Genomic DNA, 21,892 nt, shown 5'->3' on the forward strand with positions numbered 1-21,892 from the left:
TGAGTCTCCCACTCTGACTCTTTAACAGAATAAACTCTTCTCCTTGATGAGGGTGACTCTGCAACAGAATACACTCACTTGCCGAGGGAGAATCTGTACCAGAAAGAACTCTACGCCTTGAGGGGGAGACTCTCTATCAGAATAAACTCTGGTCCTTGAAGGGGAGACTCTGCATCTATATAAACGTTTCCCTTTGAAGGGGAGACTGTCTTGCTGAACACACTCTCCTCCTTGTTGGGGGTGACTCTGTATCAGAATATTCTCTCCCCCTTGAAGGGGAGCCTCTGTCTCAGATAGTCTCCTCCCTCTTGAGGGGGCAGATCTGTATCAGAACAAACTCTCCCAATTGATGGTGTATCTACACTTCTAGGGAGTGTGTTGGTAACGTCCAGACAAGAAAAGGATGTCTCTGTTTAAATAATTGTTGAGTCTCCCCTTGAAGGGGTGACTCTTTAACAGAATAAACTCTTCTCCTTGATGTGGGAAACTGTGTAACATAATACACTCTCCCGCTTGATGGGGGAGATGCTGTATTAGAATAAACTCCCCCTTGAGGGAGGGTGAGCTGTATCCTAATAAACTCTTCCCTTGAAGAAGGAGACTCTGTATCACAATACACTTTCCTCCTACGAGAGGGGAGTGTCTGTATCAGACTAAACTCTCCCCTGTGACAGTGGAGAATCTGTATCAGAGTAAACTCTCTGCCTTGATGGAGGAGAATCTGTATCAGAGTAAACTCTCTCCCTTGATGGCGAGACTCTGTAGAAAAATAAACTCTCACCATTTATGGTGTCTCTACACTTCTAGGGAGTGTGTTGGAAATGTCTTGTCAGGAAAGGATGCCTCTGTTTTAAAATATTGTTGAGCCTCTCCATTGAAGTGGTGACTCGTTAACAGAATAAACTCTTCTCCTTCCTGTGGGCGACTCTGTAACAGAGGACACTCTTCCATTTGAAGGGGAGAAGGCATAAAACAAATTCCAATGCCGCAAGGGGGAGAGAATAGCTGTGGGCGTGTGAAGATCGAGCTCCCAGCCTCATTCGTTATAAGAGGTAACCCGCCGCTCCACGGCCGCTCGGAGGAAAGTGAGTCCATCTGCAGTGATGGACTGATAACCGGCACCAACAAATGAGGAGAATCGTCACCAGGGCTGCTCCCAAATAGTGGAGATTGCTGGTCGACCCAGGAACATATCGAGGCCAGGTCTGAGGTGCAGTAGGCAGGCCGTGCCCGGAGTAGGAGCTGCAGCATCCTGTGGGTGAGCTATGTTGAATGGCACAGGAGAGGCTCGCACCAGTCGACCGCTCAGATAGATGGAAGTTCGAAGGTGGCACCAGTGAAGCGGACAGGTAACCTGCTCCGAGTGCCATTGACAAGCCAGAGCAGGCTCGCTGCTGGGGCCAGCTGTGCTGTGGCGGTTCTCCGAGTCCTTGCCACAACCTACAGCAGGAGTGGATCCGAGGAGGCGATGGAGGTGGGTGATCTCCCCTAACGCTCCCATAGGGAGGCCCAGGAGGAAGGCTCTCTGGATGAGTCCCCAGTGAAGGCTCCCAGGGTGGGATTTAGACTGACCTTTCAGGATATTAATAACACTGCTCTCCCTGCAGAAGTGGGTTTTGGGAGGAGCTGATATCCTAAGTAAGCTTGTCTCCAATGGATGGGTTGGTAGTATCCACAGACACTCAGTTAATACTAAAGTTGCATTGACCTTTCCTTAGGAATGTATACATGAAATGCTACCAATCATGTTCATGTTAAAACCTTGCACTCTTTGAAAGTCTCTGGGTATGACAGCACAGGGGAGAGATATTTTGTTAAACGTGACTATGATTGGCTCCTGGAAGAAGGGTTTGCAAATCTATCAATCCTCTGCCAATGCTCTTTCCTCAGCCACCTTGGATGGACAGAGAGGTGGCTGGCTGGAAGGACCAAAAGCCTGCCTCCTGCTGAGCACTGGTGCCCAAGCAGCCACTGCATCTGTTGCCTCAATCCTCCTGCAAGTATCAGGCTCTTTCTCTTCCTTGGAAGGAACAGACAAAGGGCCTCATCACGAGTTGGGCGACAGCCCTTAAATGCGGCGGTAACAGTGTTACCGCCGCATTTAAGGGATGGCCCTATCACGAGTCTGACGTTTTTACCCGCAGCTCAGAGCTGGAGGTAAACATGTTGAGAAAATTCCCATTTTCGGTGCAATTACTGCCGGCGGTATTACCACATGGTAATTGCACTGAAAATTCCCCATTGGCTGGACTAGGCTAATGCCTTGTATTCATACATGATGAATTACAGCCTTAGAGGGCTCTTTCAATTGTGTATCCTTATTTTCAGGAGCGCATCCCCACAACACAGTTCAGGGAACACTGGGTGAGAGTAAAGTAACAAGTCCATTTCACAACTCCGTGTGTTGCCCACAGAGTGTTCCATAACAAAGACCCAGACCTCCTGAAGACCACCTTAAAAGTGATGCTTCTGCCTGCAGCCTCAGCTCTTTGGAAGCCTAAATCTTTGTAATTCCCATATTGAAGAAAACGCTAATGGGTGGTCAGGCATTCTCTGTTCTTGTTCTGAGAATACGGAACTCAATCCATGAGGCGGTCATATGAATCAAGGTCCATATGAAATTTAGGAAATGACTGAAAATGTTTCTCTTCTCTGGGTGAACTTTTTGATTCAACTAATGCCGGCTAAGATCTTTTCAGCACCAGGAGGCTACTATTAACATTGTATGAAATAACAGTTTTGCAGTACATCATTTTGTAGCCAATCTGTGCTATCAGCGAAGGAGTCCTGTCAGATGAAATCAATGTTTCTCCTACCCCAAGAGAGGGTTGTTCAGATTAAACGGAGGTTCACACCGGTACACGGTGATATTAACGAATTGACAACAACGAATACCTTTTATAACGAATAAAAAAGAACAAACACATTTCTCATTTTTTGGTTACAGTATATATGGGGGTGTGGTAAGGGATTAAAACGGATGGTGAGGGCGTTGGGGTGGGGTAATAAAGCTGGGGCAATGGGGGACTTTGGGGGAGCCCCCCCAAATTGAAAAAAACCTGAAATGTTTTGATTTATTTTAAATTCGTTATACACGTTTTTTGTTATTTGTGGATTCGTTAATATCACACCCCTTCTGAACACATGTTTCAGCCTGATTGGGCCTTGTTAGTGAGGTAAAATAACTCCATTCAAATGCAAAATGGGCATCACATTTGGGTACCAGTACCATTTAGGGCCATAAACCAAAGCCAAAATAGGTAATGGGTGCATGGCTTTCAACAAATCATCGACTTTGATTGATCTAAAGCTTTCCATAAATCCCTTTTTGCTGTTTAATGCATGTGTTTGGGGGCCAGGTGATAGACCTCACTCTACACTAGCTTTTGCATTCACTTATGCCTCCAGATTCTTATGTGATACATACTCCCCCACAAATCACACAGCAGGGTTGGGCATCACTGTACAACCCCTCCTAGAGACTGCATGCCCCTACCACATGCATCCTTTCCCAGAAGAACCAGGGCAGCTTATCCTCACTGCTCCACCACCTCCCAGATACTGCAGCAATGTGGTCCCTACTACGCCTAGGGTGCATTGGGGGTAAGCTATTGTTATAGCCGGATACTACTAGTTTACCCCGCCACTGGTCAAAGAGCATTTAATCCGTAGTTACTCATGAGGTGGACCCCACCAACAAGTTTTGAACTTCAACTTCCATTATCTCTAGTCAGCATAGTCGGGAGTGAAGGATCATGGGAGTTACAGTCCAAAACATCTGCGGGGCCACATAATGAGTAACCATATAAACTGAGTAGGGTTGGTCGGAATGTAGTTTTTGGGTATCCCCAGTCATTTCGGGGATTGCTTTATGAAAAGGACGCTTCTGGTACAAGGGAACTGTTGGGGAAAGGCAATGGAATAGAAAACGCAAAAACCGTGAGCTATTACAGACAGTACAGAAGAAGAACCTAAAATGAAAGAAGGACAAATAAAATGAAACACATGGTATTAACTCAAAGAAATAAAAATGGGACTGCCAAGAATTGGGTGTGACATGCCATGAACCTTACACTGACGCATCCAGCCGACCTGAGCGGGGCCAGCGGGTAAATGGTTTTTAAGGAAATCACACGCACGAATGTTAAGTGATTTTGTTTTATTGTTTTCATAGTTTGCAGTGAAAAATTCCCATATTCGGTAGGAAACATTACACAAGCTTATACACTGGTGGTGAAAGTAGTCCTTCACGGTTTCACCACCTACGGTCACCATACTGCCTGGGAGCAATTTGCTGCCTTTTCCACGTTGTAATCATAGTGAAAAAATAGTTTGCCTTACAGCATCTACGAGTTGACATGAAAATACAAGAACGCAACAAACATAAAATAAATTAAAAGCATTTTTAAACATTTCTTTCCATATACAAATATACTTTTTTTCCTCCAGAGGCTTACTGTACAGGCATTTACTCCTAACTCATCATTTACAGGGGTGTGTGTATACTTATTTTATTTTACATGTAAAAGAGCAATCAGCAACATACATCAACTAGCTTGGATAATACATACATATAATACACCAAAAGTAAACTAATAAAGTTATATACTGTTGCTCAGTGTCCAGCCTCGGTTGGGTGTGTGTTGTGAGATGTTGGACTCCAGTAAAGCGTGCAGTTATGCTGACAGCTGCTGAATGCAAATGTCTCATTTTCGAATAAAGCACCTTGCAGCCGTATTTCGAAGCAGCCTCCATCTTAGCATCTCAGGGAACAAAGGCACACAGAGGTACCGCGAACCTGCCAGGGATCACGTGATTTGGTGAAAGGAGAAAGCAGGCCTTAGGCATGAGGTCTTTCTGGTTCCACAGTGATATGTCAACACGCAGTCCATGGTCCTCATTGCCAGAGTGGTGGTACTTCCAGATGCAATACTGATAGTCTCAAATACCATAACATACAGTCATTTTTGTGGGAACTCTGAGGGTTTTGGAGAATTTACCGCCGTAGGTAGTACTGACACTGATGATGCCACTATTTATTGGAGGTAACACATAGGAAAAACCTCCACCTAAGTGCTGGAGTTTTTCCCTTCACATCACCGCCAAACTCGGGATATAGTGATGTGGTAAAAGTGCCAGTGAATCCGTTACCGCCACACGCATTGATGGCCTATCTCTTCCCACTGAGCAAAACCCAGTTTGATGTCATAGCCACGGAATGGTTTGTGTCCCTTCGTTTTTGGCCCTTCCAATTATTGTGTTCCCATGCACACAATAATTGGAACAATACGTGGTGGTTAGTGATTGTATGCCCATTAGGAGACATGCATATACTCCTCGCAGAGTGAAACATAAATGTGTGTTAGGACAGTACAACTCTAAATGTATATGGCAACCACCGTATTACCCAAATTGTTCAAACACAATTGTTCGAATGAACAATTTACCTAATTTCAAGCGTCCGTATTGACCTTTTCACAATTGACCGAATATATATATATATATATATATATATATATATATATATATATATATGGGGCTTTGGTGGGAGGTTTTGCATTGGGTCGAGGGTTGCGGGGGGTTTCCCCCCACCCATATGTAACAATTGACCTTCACAATTCGGTCAATTGTGAAAAGGTCAATTGTCATTCGAGCAGTTGTGACTCGAACAATTCGTATACAGCCAGCAACCACAGTTCCGGCATTCCTGCTCACCCATGTTCAGCTGGGGCATCGAAAACATGCCAATTTAATAAAATGGCACGGGTGCCCCCCTGCTGCAAAATAAATTGCAGGAAGTGGCCCGTGTACCCTGACAATGTTGCAACAAGTGATGCGGCGTGACCTTTGACCCTAATCGCATCACAGCAAGTGATACCATCTATATAAAATAACCAGATTGCATAAGAGTAATTCAGTTTTAATTTAAAATGCAGACCTGTGAGGGGCTCCCACAATCCCTTCACAGCCTGCTGCACCCACCAGTGTGAATGCTCTTCTGCCTGTGACTCAAGATGCCTACCCAAATTGCAGCCAATTGTCTAGGTACACAGAACTAACCTGCATTAAATAGCGGACATTTTCCAATACCCCTGGCCCCCTGCACCCGGTGAGCATTTGACATGCAATGGCAGTCTGTAATGAACCCCCTATAACCATGCAGGTGCATTATATATCATGCCACTCTGAAAGAGTGTGTTGGGGGAATTGGCATTTGTGGGTGGGACGGGGGGTCTGCGTGCCTACACCAAGAAGAGTGAAGTGCCCAAATCCACCCACAGAAGTGGTGGCTCTAGCTCCTCCACTCCCTAAAATGAGAGAGAGAGAGAGAGAGAGAGAGAGAGAGAGTGTGTGTGTACGCGCGCTCGCACGTGACCGCACAGCTCGAGTAGCACATCCTGAATGTGCCCCAGTGTCCCGTGGTACCTCAGTGTCATTGGGACAGGGCACTGCCCCTCCATGTATATTATCAACCACCCTCCATCACGTGTGGACAAAGGGATCCTATTGGAAATGGGGTACAAAATGGCTCCCACGCATGATGGGGAGTTTTTTTGTGTCCTCGTCTGGGTGCACTTGATTCAGTGCATATTCACAAGTGGCAGGTTGTGCCATAGCAAATGTGCTTGTCCTGATTGGCCTGGGGGGCATGTGCTCCATGCGGATAATTCATCGCCATGCATAAAATGTCGGGTGCTTCAACAGACCTACGCGTTCAGTGTGACAGGACAGGCCAGCCCCGTTGCGCTGAAGGCAACCATTTATTTTATATTATTTGATGTTTGCGTAATATGCTGATTACCGAAGAGGAGCCATTTCAAAGCGTGAGGGTTGAGGATGGGCAGAGGAGATCAGGGTCGGACTGGGGCCTACAATTGTCTCGGCACCAAGAAAAAAGTGGCCCACAATTGGAAGTAGCAAGTCATTAGTTTTGTGACAGACTGTTTGATTAGTACCGAAGGGGGAGGTTTTTGGTCAAATGTGATGCACATTGTGCATTTTAAAGAATATGTATTCAGTAACACTGGTCCAAACTACTAGTCACATGGTAAGCGACCTGAGTAACTTATCAAACTGGCCCATTTTGACCATAAAACGGCCCCACGCTAGCATTTTGTGTTTTTAATTCGGACATTGCCCTATAGGCCAGTCCGAGCCTGGAGATGATGTTTGAGGGACCGGGGAGGGCCAGAACGGGGTCAGAGCTCCTGAGGTGTAAGCTGATCACCGAAACATCGGGTACATAACGGCCGTTTTATCCAAGTCTACTTATTGCCAGGCCGTCATATTGTTATGGTGTTGTCCAATCCAAATGTTCTTATAGTCACGTGATTGAGGATGCTGACATACCCCCATCACAATCAAATGTCCCCCCAATGTTCATGTCTCACTTGAAGTGAATCAACGGCTTTGGACCCTCTGGTGCAGATTGCTTTATAGTTTTCCCTGGACCAAATTAACTGCGGAAGCGGGCAGATCTTACAACGAATTCAATACAAACATACTCCCCTTTAGCACTTCAGGGGTTCAGTATTACCTTTAAAAAGGCGAATACAAAATACCGTAAGGCCTGGAAACCGCCAACTGAGGTGACCGACAGTGCTTTCAGGAGACTTCGGCGGTCTCTGTGTAAGTGATCGGAACCTATGTATGGGGTACGGAGCACAAAGAGACTTTCATGCGCTGCCTCGCTTTCATTAAGGCCAAGCCACAATCAGCACAATCAGCTAAGATACATAGTGGCTACCCTAGCCTGGTGGCTCAGTAAATAACACAATGACTTCTCCTCGCAGGCCCACACAAGTGTAATTCTGAATGGAATGTTCGATGGGGGACGGGCATGATGTCACAACAAAAACGTCCACAAAAGCATGTGGTCTGCTTTCCCTTACTCTCAATATGCCCCAAAGCCGAACAATCCACACCCTGTGCCAACATCTCCTGGACTGTGGGTCGGCTAGCCGTACTCTGGAACTAGGAGAACATCCTCAACCAATCTGGGAGAACACAGAGGAGCGTTATGCAGGCAAAATTGGGAGCCATTTTGAAAGTCTGACTGAAGGTCCGTTTGCACCTTTCCTTTCAATCAACATTATTTACAATAGTCTCCAGAGCTGAAACAAACTAAGCAGACCTTCATTGTATGTTAGTTGCATTTTGACCAGGGCGCTTCTTCATGCAGGAATTTCCGCTATCGCAAGCAATAATAGAGGGTCTTCACCCGATTACGAGAAATCCTCTGGGTAGACTGTAATGGATGTGGATCTCCAAAAATACTGCATGCAGTGCTCTGAAAATCCACGTGCATACTTGTTTAAACGTTATTAGTCCATGTCCACTCGCGTTTTGAGGATGGACATGGATTGTGTGTTGTACCAGGTCATACCACATCAAAGATGTCAATTTGTCTGCCCATTGAGGCCCAACTTCAAGAAAATATATGGTGCTCTACTGAAGGGGGGCACTAGTGAGCAGCACACCCCTTCAGTACAATTAAAACCATTTCTTATTCTTTTGCATTTTGAAAAATCTTTTAACCTCCAGCTTTTGGCCGGAGGTAAAAAAAAAAATGCAAATGTGTTATGTGCTATTTGACCCATAATGACGAATACAGCCTACAATGCGTGCCACCTGTCCCATAATCAGAAGGTAATGACAAGAGATGATATTTCCAGCCTCCTGAATTTCATCTGATTCAATTTCACTCCATTAAGAGACATTATTTCGTTTAATCCATGATAAATCAACTGACAGAGGCGATTAATCTTAATACAAACTAAATTTGAATCGCAGGTGGGAAGTAAAGTTGGAAACTTGCACAAAGCGCAATTTTCAGCGCCCAGCTCTTCTCTTTTAGCTGCGTAAAATCACCTAATGGCAGATTATGAATACTCTCTGCAAGTGCTCTCTTGACTAAGGTTTCGGCGAGGAGTATCACTTCCTCCTTGAGGTAATGGAGAACTGTCTATTGGCCGCGTCTCCCAGTCAGAGCACCGCGAACATTATGAGAGCATCTTTGCAAGGAGCGGGAAGAGTTCCTTGTTGCTTAGCTGTGCTGTGAGGGAATCAACTTTCAACCGGAACAACTCTGATTCTCCCTCGGAATGCTCCTGGGTCCTACTGCCCGCACCCGCCAAAGCATTAGGCAAACCACGCAAACAGCAGTAAGCAACAGTGGAAGGATATTACCTTCATTAGAATGTGTGCCCTTTCATGGTGCTGTGGTGAAAGCTGCACCTCAACCTTTATGAGAGATTATTGTTGTTTTTGTTCTTCTTAGAGAGCTCTTTTCATAAGGCAAATTCAGTTACCGTTTACACCTGTATCTTCTGTAATATTGTGTGAACTCTTTTGAAATGGAAAGGCGCAGTAATACACAGGACAGTGCTTCAGAATTACACTCGGAAGCACAACCGGTGGTAGTGCTCCAATGGGGCAGCTGGTGCAGCTGAAAAGTGAACAGTATACCTCAAAGTAATATATGAGGTTTATAGTCATTCCATCGACAGCCAAAGCATCTAATGCCATACCATCGGAAAAAAAGCATCTAATGCCATACCATTGGAAAAAAAGCATCTAAAAAAGACCATCTAATGCATTTTCTTTTCATTTTCTTTTAATGGGGGGTCCCCCAATCCCCTTTTTTTTAACCTTTAAAACCCATCTTTATTAAACTAAACCCTTTACCATCTAAATAAAATGCATTGGACGCTTTTTTAGACGCTTTCTTTTAAATGGTATGGCTGTCGATGCTTTGGTTGTCGATGCAATGACCGGATACCATATATGACTAGCCTCGGGTTAGATAGCACTATGTGGCATAATTGGCAACTAGGGACTGGGATAGACAGTACTGTATCACCCAATTGGCAACAAAGGTTATGGGTAGGCAGTACTGTATGGACAAACTGGAAACCTGGGTTTGGGATAGACAGTACTGTAATGCTCAGTTACCAGCCTGGGTTTGGACAGACAGTACTGTCTGTCCCAATTGGCAGCTAGGGCTTGGGATAGGCAGTACTGTATGGGCATATTGCCAGCTAGGGCTTATGAGACCAGTTGTCTTTGTTAAGCCACAAATCTAAGACCTTGAGTGGAGAAACTGCAAGCGATGGTTGGTGGGAGAGAGAGAGAGAGAGAGAAAGGAAGAGAGTGAGAAAGAGAGAGAGAGAAGAGAGAGAGAGAGAGAGAGAGAGAGAGAGAGAGAGAGAGAGAGAGAGAGAGAGAGAGAGAGAGAGAGAGAGAGAGAGAGAGAGAGAGAGAGAGAGAGAGAGAGAGCGCTCTTTGCCTTGGAACATTTGCCTATACTCTGTAACAATATTTTTAACAGCACATTCAGCAGACCGAAAGCTCCTCAACAAGTGCCAGAGATGTAACAGTTGGGCCAACTGGCTTTTACTGGCTTGACACACCCGGAAATCAACACAACATCTCGTAATTACATTTTGTGTATAGAGGAGTGTCAAAATGCAGCATGCTAACCGGCTCAGGCCACCCTGCCGGGTAATACAGCAATACCCAGAAGGCCAGACCAACAGGCCAGTGTGGGCTGCTTAAATGGAGCAGTTGGCTGAATCCCCTGTGAAGCAGGTCGTTTTTTGTCACTATTGCTAGCCCAGTGTGCTCTAAAAACACACAATTTGCTACAATGGTTCTCAACCTACGCCCCCAAGTTCCACTCACACAGTATTTTGCGAGAAGGCTGAAAATGTGATTTGCAAATGTGGACCACTTTTAATTTGGTACCCGGGCCTATTTCTTGTGTCGGTCCGGCCCTGCGTGCTAACCTAAATCCTCCCCTCCCCAATATATGAAAGTGTGTAGATAGTGATGGCCATGACTAGATACGCCTTAACAAATGCACACACCCTGGTGAATGATCCCACAGAAAAAAGGCGTAAATCTGGAGTCTTGCGGCCTATATCATGGATGTACGGCAGGCCTGTGATGCAAAAAGAGTTGTCCTATTACTCCGGGCAGGAACGGTAGCCCCCGATGCATAGTTACACGTGCCCCTTGAAAGTCAATGTCAAAATGGCGGCACCGACAGCCCTTTTCTTCTGAATATTTTCAAACTTTGTACAAAAATAAGTCTTGTGCTTCAACTCGTTGAAGCTAAAAGTTGTCTTTTCATGGTAAATCCGTATTGACTGTCGATGTTTGATTTGAGTGGCCAGAGTTTTTTTTTTCTCCATTCTGTCTTATCAAAAGTTATCTTTGCGTCCCAGTCTTTTTTTTTTCAAATCCACCACGCCAAAAGCTTGGGTCCATAGCTTCTTTCATTATTGAAAGTGAACGTTTTTATTTTTAGTTTATAAATCTTTTGGAATGAAATGCACAAGTGCAAAAATAGAAGTAAAAAAAAAAAAAAGAAATAGATTTACACTTGAGGCCTCCTCCCCGAGAACACTATCTGCACGCGCAGGACTCGACTGTCATGTTGGGGTACACCTTGAGGACCACGTTCTGATTTTCGTCGAAGAACAAAATGCTGAGAGAAGACATTTTCTCTGGTACGCAACATGGTTCCGGGATTCCGGGCACGACCCCCACCGCCCGCACGATGCTCTGAATGGTGGCATGGTTTGATGGCTTCAGGGACTGCATTGAAGGACACAAACAAGAACATATCATAATCTGGCAGCAGGACCACTAACACAAAGTATTTATATATATTTTGACTTTTATGCGATATGATTAAAAGAAATGCAAAATAATCATGTTTTATATATATAAATTCATTTCATAACATTGTATAAAACAAAAGGCAATTTTTCAATACTTTGTTTACTTTTCATGCAGCAAATTGTACAAATGCCTTTTTAGTTAGCTGATTTTAAAATTGAATGAAAATTAAATTAAATTAAATAACTCGCAATCTTTCTGATTGCTGGGTGACAAAAGGTAAAAAACGGTTTGGGTTCCCAGGTGTCTGAAGTAAGGAAACAGCCCTGCCCTCATCAGTCGCTGCCTGTGCCCTTTGCAGGACTCTTTGATCTTCCAGAATGGACCAGGGGGTCTCTCATATAGTAAAGGAGGCACTGGTGGTGCGGAAAAGCCTGATTTGTCTCCCCAAGGGATTCAGACGCTGTCGCGCGGCAATCCCTCACAGAGCTGCGTGCAGGTACCAGTCCCGCACACGGCTATCCGCTGCCACCACCATTATCTGATCTAATCTTGGTATTTCTTATTTTGCATGTTATGTTATCAAATCTTTCTACTGCGCCCATCACCACCATAGTGGTCTTACGGCACCTGAACCTTGTCTCAGAGAAAGCGTATTGTGACATCTCCAGGGTGGTATTGCCAGGCCTTTCTCGTGAAGGAAGCGCCCCGCCTATTCATGAGTGCTTATTGTCTGTTCTTTTTAGACTACTTTTTTCATATGGGTAACATAATGCCCTTATACCCCTTTATCTTCTGTAGCATTGTGCTAAGTCGTTGGAAATGGGAAGGTGCAGTAATACACAGGACAGCGCTGCAGAACTCATCTTGGAAGCACAACTGGCGGTAGTGCCACAAAGGAGGGGCTGAAAGGTGAACAATACACCTGAAACAAATATATGACTAGCCTCACGATAGATGGCACTGTGTGGACCAATTGGCAAACTGGACTTGGAATATACAGTACTGTATGGCCCAATTGGCAAACTGGACTTGGAATATACAGTACTGTATGGCCCAACTGGCAAACTGGACTTGGTGTAGTTAACACTGTATGGTACACTTGGCAACACGGGCTTGGGTTAAATAGTGCTGTTTGGCACAATTGGTAACTTGGGCTTGGACTAGAGAGTACTGTATGGGCCACTTGACAACCTGGGCGTGGGATTGATAGCTATGTAAGGCCTAATCGTAGCCTAGGCTTTGGACAGACAGGACTACATGGCCCACTTGGAAACCTGGGTTTGGGGTATACAGTACTCTATGGCCCAATTGGCAAATATGACTTGGTATAGTTTGCATTGAATGGTACACTTTGCAACCTGGGCTTGGGTTAAATAGTGCTGAATGGCACAATTGGTAACCTGGGCTTGGAATAGAGAGTACTGTATGGGCTACTTGACAACCTGGGCATGGGATTGATAGATATGTATGGCCCAATTGGCAACAAGGGCTTAGGGTAGGCAGTACTGTATGGCCCACTTGGATAGACAGAACTGGTTGGTCCACTTAGCAACCTCGGCTGCTCACGCAGATATCCCGTGCCACCAACAATATCTGAGATATCCTAGGTAGTCTATTATGTTGTAAGTTATGTTATGGAATATTTATACTGCACCCATCACCACTGTGGTGGTCTTACGGTACCTAAACCTTGTCCGAGAGGTAGCGTATTGTGACATCCCCAGGGTGGCATTGGGCTACTTCATGCGCTGTACCTCAGCGGGATCCTAAGGTGGTCCTATACTGTGTTCTTTTATTTATATAATTGTTTGATTTTGGTTGATTCTGGCTGAATCAGAAAACTGATAGGCTATCCATGCAAAAGTACCACAAACAAAGCAGGTGATGAGAGTCCAGGCCTTACCCTGGGAAGGACACACCAGCAATCCTTGCACACCCTCCTGGGTGCAAAAGGGCATGATCACTATCTAGTTAAATGGGTAGAGGGCATGATTGCTTTAAATGCCCTTTGTTTGGAACCGCCAAACATATACGCCTTCTGGCCAACAGGAAGTCAGCTTTTTATATATTTTGTGAGAAGAGATTGAGTGAATAGGTGGGTAAATACATTTCTATGACATGCCCTGTGGAGTAAACCTTCTCCAGGCCCTGAACCAGGGAAACTGAAAGTCAGGCCCTGATTTGAGGATATTGAATGTCTGAATGGATGGCGAAGAGAAGATCATTCCCCTGGACTTCAAATCACTAGCCTCCCATCAACGGCATCCAGTGATATTAACGATAAGAGAATAACACCGAATCACATTATGATATGATATGGCATTTGCAAGTGATTCCATATTCTTTTTTAAAGGCACTTTCCAAAACTTTCCCCCAAATATTCTAGGACTGGAGTTTGATTATATAATTGCACAAGTCCTAAAATATGTTAAGGAGGGTGTTTATTGCCTTTAAAGAATACAATCGAATCACTTCCGATGTGTTTCGGCGTTATCGTTTTCGTTAATATCGCATAGATGCCCATGAACACTGGTTTGTATGGTGTTTGGGTGGGAAATCATGGGTCCTGACCAAAATTGCTCTTTGGTGGTAGGAAAGTGGTTGTTAATGTGTTTGCGTTCAAACACACTCCGCCTTAAGGAAAATGGTTTAAAGTTGGGCGCCCCAGTCATTGTGGCTGGTGGACAGGAGGGTATGCAGGGCACAGCTTGCCAGAGACTCTCTACCGATGGTCACAGGAGGTGGTCAAAGTTTTAACTGGGAGCAGGGAGCATGTCAAGTAACGAACTGTCTGCAGTCTCATAACTACCTCTTAACTGGTTGAGTCTCCGAAGAGGGAGATATCAGATATTTTTGAAAGGCGTTCCATTGAAGTAAACATGAGGCATCTCTCCTTTTCTGAACACCCCTCTTATAGCTCCTCTCTAGCTCCCCCATTCTCTCTTTGTCTCTCTCACTTTGCCCCTCTCTCTCTCGGTCTCTCTATCCCTCGCATTCTTTCTCTTACCATTCTGCCACCTGGCCCTCTATCACGCTGCATCCGTCCCTTCTTTTTCTCACACTCATGTTGTGTTTGCTTTTGCTCGCATTATGTCTCTCCTCTCTCCCTCCTACTCTTTCTCTTTTCATTCACTTGCTCTTCTTCTCTGTCGCTTCTTTTAGGTTCTTGGCCCTTCTCACTGTTCTCGCTTCCTGCTTTGTATCCTCTCTCGCTCTTCCACTCGGCCTCAGTCTCTTCTTCCCATTCTATCTCAGTTTTCTGTCCTCTTTTACTCCTCCTTTCAGTTCTCCCCTTCCTGTCGCATGTTTTATTTGCCTTTCCCCACATTCTATATTCCCTGCATCTCCCTGTCTGACTGTCTATCCCCTGTTCTCTCTCCTCCTCTATTGTTTGTCTCGCACACTTCTCTCCCGCCCGTTCTGTATCCCCCTCCATTGTAGCTCTTCCCTCCTTCCTAGTCACTCTTTTGCATTCTGTTGCCTTATCATTTCATGTACTAGCTCCCGTGCTTCTCCCCTTCTGTTCCCACACACTGTTTTATTTCTACTGTCCTCTGTGCCTCTCTTCTCTCCAATTCTGTTTCTCTCTCTTCCCTTTGTACTCATCCTTCCCTCTGAACCGCTTTCCCTCTCCCTTCTGATGGCCGCACCTATCTATGGCGTGGCACGGGGACAGAGAGGTCAGGGGGTCCGGCTTCCTAGCAGCAAATTGCTGGCACCTCCACAAAGGAAATGAACACTTGCGTGCGTGCTTTACCATGCTGTGTATATTTCCTGAAACGCTTGCTTGGCCCTCGCGATTCAGGGCCGCGCTCGTTGCTCAGCTGCACTCTCTACGCAGCTGTTAATTGTTTTCTGGCTGCGACACTGTCGCCCCCCTCTTCCATGAGCCTGTAGTTTGCAGCGGTGGACTGGGAACTGGGAACCAAAAGAAGCGCTGGAACTCATTTTCAAAGTGGCCCCATATTCCACATTTTCAGCAAGCCCAACCATTTTCCTATGAAAACATGTGGAAATACCACACAAAAGAGGCTCAGGGTGCAGAGGCCTACCCGGAAATCTCCAGAGTTCCCTATAGGCCAGTTCACCCTTGTAGTTTGATGAACCCTGCTCTACTGAGTGTACAGCTTTCTCTTGAAGGCCATGGAGGGAGACGGGGGTAACTGTTCTACTGGGGCATTTGCCAAACCTACATACATCCTTGAAGGTACTTGTGGCTTCAACCGACAGACATTGCAGAGCACTGTCACCTATTTGGCAGGATCCGTTCTCCTCAGATCCATGATAGGTTGAGCACCACTTTTCGGTACTCCAAAGGAGGAGCTCTTTGCAGAGTGCACGCTGGAGTCAAAGTTCCAGTCAACATGTTCTGCAGATCTGCAAGGCAGCCATCATAAGCAGTTCTGATCCGATTGGGAAGTGGTCCTTGGAAAGCAGCACTTGTGAATGCCCACCAATGGAGAAGTCCATTGAATGCTCCTGCTCTGAGAATCCTGAGGAATGTAGCATCAGGATATTGTGGTTCCAGGCTGTGCATTACTGGATGGACCATGCAGACAGAGCAGGAAGCAAGTGCCTGCTCCTGGACCCGCTGTAGCCGCCCCATCAAATATTTTGGCACACCAGGAATACACTAACACAATTAGCATTGTGCAGAAGTGACAGTGCCGCAGAAACCACTGTTGAGGAAAGTCAAGAAGAGGAAATCTCCCTTTATTGTTTCAAGATAGAAAAAAGTCCTTTAAAATCACAGTGGCGTTCTGGGACCTAGCGGGGTCCACTTCACTAATTCGACAAGTTCTTCTACATAATCATCTACTAAAACATTATGAAGGTCACATTATTGCAAACTTTACACTTTTTATGGGTGATCAACGTGGATCATGAATGATAACATTGGGACAAAGAACAATTTACAATTTGATGGATAGCAAAATATTAAATTGTTAGCTGAGTGATTGGCGTAGGTGATAATGGGAGATATTAAAAAATTAGGCCATATTTATACCAGGGCGTGACACTCTACTGAATTTACACAGATTACGTTACATCCAGATACGACAACAAAAAGTCCTTGCAGCTTTGTGATTGCCAGCCTCGATGCCGAGTAGGCTTATCATTCCATGGATTGGGCATACATGTGTCAGGGAGCATAGCTCAGGGCAACGTAGTGGGGAGCACCACAGGTTCGATGCTGTCAGGAAAGGAAGAAGGCGATGGATATGGCAGGGGAAATGTGCACAAAATACACAGTAAACAACCTTGAATATAACAACGTGCATTCAATACCCAAGACTCGTGTATACCACTATATGAAAAGGAATGTAGGGTAAGCACTTAGAACCTCCTTATGACTGAAAGGAAAGTCGGCAAACTCCTTACCCACTATGCTATTACAGATACTGACAGCGCTAAGCCCACGTAGAGGGCAAGCAGGGACAGAATCTTTAAGCTGACACTCTAGACGGTACTGAATAAAGAATTTGGAAACAGTACTCACAAGGACCGGAATGACCACATGAATGCCAGTACTCACGAAGACCGGAAAGACCACTTGGATGTCCGTATTCACGAGGACCGGAAAGACCACTCAAAAGTCAGTACTAACCCACAACCCTGTAAATCAAACAAGAACCCAGAAGGCAGTAAAGGCAAAGAGTGAGGATGACTAAATACCTAAACCCAAGTCAAGAGGCAAGAAGGAACAGTACAGTGTGGAAAACAAAAGATAATCACACAGGAGCTAGTTACAACAGCTTCCCACACCTAATAATAAAATAGGAAATAAATGTAAAAGTGTAAAGGAAAACATGGCATGGATCCCAATAGAAGGCAAGGATCAGGAGCAGTGAAAACGATATCAAAAGGGAAACTGTCCCACCCATCCAAGGTGAAAAGGCAGGAAACTAAACCTGTAAAGGAAAGATTAATGCAACAAGTCTTTCAGTAGCAAAGGACAATTTCTAGGAAACAGTGAACACAGGCAATTGGGCTACAGCAAAAGGAAAGCTCAGAGAAAGGCTGCCTGCAGACAGAGAAAGGGAGAAAGGGATTTCCAGAAGGCAGAAATCAATTAGGCATACAAATACGAAATCCAGGACAAGGAACAAGAAACACTAACTAGAAACTGGGCACAAAAACTAGGAACCAAGAACAAGGGACCAGTCAAGACAGGAACGCTGCAACAATGACCAGCGCTGGACTGAAGCAGACTGAGGCTTTTAAAGCTGCTTAATGAGCACACCCCTGAGGCGTGTCGCCTGCTGCACCTGCAGCCACAGGTGTTGCCTATCCTCCACCCAGCCTTGTCCTGCAAGGGAGGAGGTGAGGCAGTGAGCCAGGCATTCTGGGAAGCATAGTCATTTGATTAAAGCAGCAGTAGCATGCTGGCTGCCAAAAACCTGGAATGGATCCGGAAGGGAAGTAATTTGGGAAATAAGGTTTTAGCGCTCCCAATTCATCAGGACACTGTAGCATAAGGTTCGGAGGAAATGTCCAGTAGGGAAGAAACCCCAAATCATGCCCCCAAGTGGCGGGAACGGGAGCGAAGGGAGCGAGTCGTGACAGTATACCCCCTTCCACGGCCGACTCCAGGCGGCCCTTACTTGCACAAAACATCTTCTTTCCATGACAGGAGCGCTTTGTCTTCAGAAGTGGCACTGACGGAAACGATGACCCACTGGCAGAAGCAGAAGGACTGGAATGAATAGAATCAGGCCGCAGTCTATAAGAGCCATAGGTGGGTTTTCGGTGAGGAAGAGACTCATGGGTCGAAGAAAGGCATGAAGGACTTGCAGGACCCGAAGCAGAGTTGGAAGGTCCAGGAAGCTTAGTCACTGGAAGAGGATATGCATACATCCTTGAGGAGAGAGGCAGGCTGGTGCTACATGCCTTAGACAACGGTAGAAGTTCTGTTAGCCTCACTGCCGAGAGTGGACACACAGGAGGTGAGGAAACAGCAGGTTTCAGGAAATGTTTATGTTGGGAAGAGGAAGGTGGCGGCTGAGGTAGAGGTTCGGATACTCTGTCATCCATCTGGGTAAAGGTTTGTGGTTGAAAGTGACAAAGATTTGCCTGCATAAGTTCCTTGCCTTGGAGGTCTGGAGATCCAATGGGTTGTACGAGGCTGGCACTCCCATTGACAGTCATGTAGCCAGTCAAGTAGCCACCTTGTTGCACGTGGGATACAACTGCAGAAACGTTTGGCATACTGATAGGAGTGTTAGACACAGTACTCGGAACATCAGGCATACTAGCAGCGGGAGCAAAAACAGGCACATCTTGAACTGCAGCAGACATTCCCCTCCTTTGGCTACTATTACCCAACTGGCGCTGCAGCTGGAGGGCCGTGCCCGTCCCTTTCCTCAGGCTCATGTGGGATCCGGCAACAAAAGGGTTGTCAAGCGGTTGATGCAAACCGGACTCCAAACGCGGACCGTCCAGCCCGCTATCCTGGTCGGCTACTCGTTCGGTGACTGGGCCGTGGTGGACGGCATCCGTTTCTCTCTCGTAATACTCCAGGCAAGTCCAGCGGCCTCGCATGTAAGGCCCTCCCGAGTCGTGAGCCGGCTTGATGTTTCTGAAGAGAGAGCTGGCAGAAGTCTCAGGCTCAGATGTTGCATATTCGGGAGGCGCTGATGCTACAGTCAAGTAGTTAGGAGAATTGTTTTGTGTACAAGGCAGACATTCTGGTTATTCCCCTGAAGCATAAGAAGGGCAAGATGGACGTTCATCAGTAAATGGTTGGGATTCAGGAGGAATCTCTGGAGCAGAGGAATATGCAGCAGGATCTGACAGTGTAGACAGGTACACCTCCGATATTGGCAGCGAGGCTGAGCAGGATACAGGTCTCTCATGAACTGAAGCCAAACTAGCAGTAGGCTCTGGGACCGAAGACATGCACTTAGAATGTACTACCAGAGGCTCCATGGCTGAAGGATAATCTGCTGGATGAGTCACTGTAGCCGGAGGCAAACATGCCAGAGGAAATTCTGAGGCTGAGGGCATGCAAGCTGGAGCCGTCTTGTTAGCTGAAGACAAACTTGTCAAGGTCTTTGGCTCTGACTGCGTACATGGTGATGGCTCTTGGGTGACTGGCAGACATAGCACTCTTTTATTGATCGAAGATACGTGTGCCAACGATGACTGCAGAGCTGTGGACAGGATTATTGAAGAGTCAATGGTAGTAGGAGGACAGTCTGAAGTCCCAGAAGTCGACAGACACACTTGTGGTTCAGGAATGGAAAGCCCCTTTAAGGCAGTTGACCCCTTGGCACCAGTAACCAAAGTCTGAGCTGTACCCCTGCCGTCCCTCTCCTTACTGGATGACACAGAGTCTCTGTCATGCACCAGCCCTGGAAATTCATGTATAGGTGGAAATACCACTAACATGGTTCTGATTGTTCCAGGTTGAAGGTCTAGTGTTTTTCCAACATGGCCGCCGGAAACTATAAACAACGATGCAAACTGGCGCTTAGCGCGTTGTATCGACTTCGTTACGTTCGCTGTCAGTTTCGTTTCCAGAGGCGACTTGCAGTTCAGAGCTAATTCACTCCCTGTCTCCCTTCTCTGTATGTATTTCACCCTTATTCCCTCACGTGGGTGTTTTCAGGTTAAGGTAAGGTAGCGGTTGGTTCTGTTTCTCTATTCGTTTATACACATAGCCCTAACCTCCCTTTGTGTCTGCCGCTATTTCCCTATATGTGTCTACATCGGCTATCTCTCTCAGCCTTTTCTCTTTACTTTACCGACGTCCACTGTATTGGAAGTCTTACCTTATTCTATTTCTTCCCCGTTATCTTTTTCTTACCTATTTCTTTCTTTTGTGGAAACTACTGGACTCTGACTTCTATATTTAACCCATCATTAACTCCATCGGAGGAATTGTTGGAGAATTGGTGTACTGTTTCCAAGGACAATTGAAAGATACTTTCAAACAAGCACTCACCGCATCTACAGACGGACAGTTACGATCTCTCAGGGTTTTTGCCTTTGGGCTTTTTTCCCAGCACGAAGGGCGTGCTCCTCGGGTTTCCCTAAGATCTGTAAAACACCCAGATCAAGGTGGCCACCGAGGGAGCGCGTCCTTACTTACGTCAGAAAAAGGAGAAGAAGTCAGGAGAAAGCGTAAGAACTAGGAAGAAGACAGAAGCATTAAGGTTGGAGGAGATACAAGAAGACCCAGGTGAGGAGGAGAAAGGGGTAGAGGAATCCAGTTTTGACAGTCTCTTCCTTTGTAGAAGTCAAAATCAACCAGAGGAATCACCATAGTAAAGTCTCTGTTAATCAGGATTTCGTCAATTGACCATTCCTCTGTCTTAGCTTCTGAAAGTGGCTGATTAACAATCAACAGTTCAGGGATCGCCTGCCGGGTTTTTGGTTCAGTAATCTGTGGAATGAGTCCATCAAAACATGAATTCTGCATTGTCTTTGACTGCTCGTAGTGACCGATATTGGCAGAAGGAAGAGCGAACACAGAGGTAGCATCGTTTTCCACATCAGCTTGAATGTCTACTTCAGTCTCAGCAGCTAGATCAAGGGCAGAACCTAAGCCTACAGTTGTGACTGATTCTGTGTATGCCACCATTGTGGATTGTGTTTGGAAATCAGAAGCATGTATGTGTTCAAGCTCAGAGTTATGACAAACTGCTACACAGGAAGCTTCAGGTAAAGGAGTGGCTTGTGAATCTTCAGCTAACAGCAATTCCTGACAAACGGTAGGACAGTTGTCAGAACCTGTGTCCTGAATAAGCGCTGTGCTTGAAAAAAGACTTTCACTCCCAATAGATCTTACATATTGACAAGTATCATGATTTACAAAAGTCTCCGCACTCAGGGACTGAACAGTATTCACTTCATCAACGGATAAAGTTGGAGGTGTATTCAGAAAAGACTGTAACATCCTATTCTCCTCTTTTAAGGGAATGTATTCTTGTTTTAACTCCTCAAATTCTGCTTTTTTTTACATGTCCCGCATTAACTGTACATCCCTATCAGTAGGCACAGGGGAAGGCATGGTGGCATCAGGGCTGGATCCTGCCCTAGCCATCTGGAAGTGCATTGATTGTATATTGTCATCTACTGCTTGCAGGTCTTGTGATCTATACTCTCTCTTACCGACGTGGTCTGTGTTTCTTTTAAGCAGACTATTGGCATCAGACCCCTTGGCATTAGTGACCACAGTAAGAATCTGTGCAGAGGAGTAAGCTGTAGACTGAGGGCAGAAAACAGAAGATATGCACGGAACCCCTCCATTCTTCATGCT

General features: G+C 45.7%; 1 protein-coding gene across 1 annotated transcript in view; it reads right to left on the reverse strand.

Annotated features, from left to right (window-relative positions):
- Window positions 1–4,144: 4,144 nt before the first annotated feature.
- BMP3 (bone morphogenetic protein 3) overlaps window positions 4,145–21,892 on the reverse strand; it is a 115,437-nt gene continuing 97,689 nt past the window's right edge. Inside the window, exon 3 of the mRNA XM_069626158.1 lies at window positions 4,145–11,601. Within this exon, the coding sequence (XP_069482259.1) occupies window positions 11,410–11,601 (192 nt within the window). The 3' untranslated portion in view covers window positions 4,145–11,409. The remainder of the gene's footprint in view (window positions 11,602–21,892) is intronic.

The sequence above is a fragment of the Ambystoma mexicanum genome, chromosome 6p (assembly GCF_040938575.1).
Source record: "Ambystoma mexicanum isolate Mex_15411 chromosome 6p, UKY_AmexF1_1, whole genome shotgun sequence".
Lineage (NCBI taxonomy): Eukaryota > Metazoa > Chordata > Amphibia > Caudata > Ambystomatidae > Ambystoma > Ambystoma mexicanum.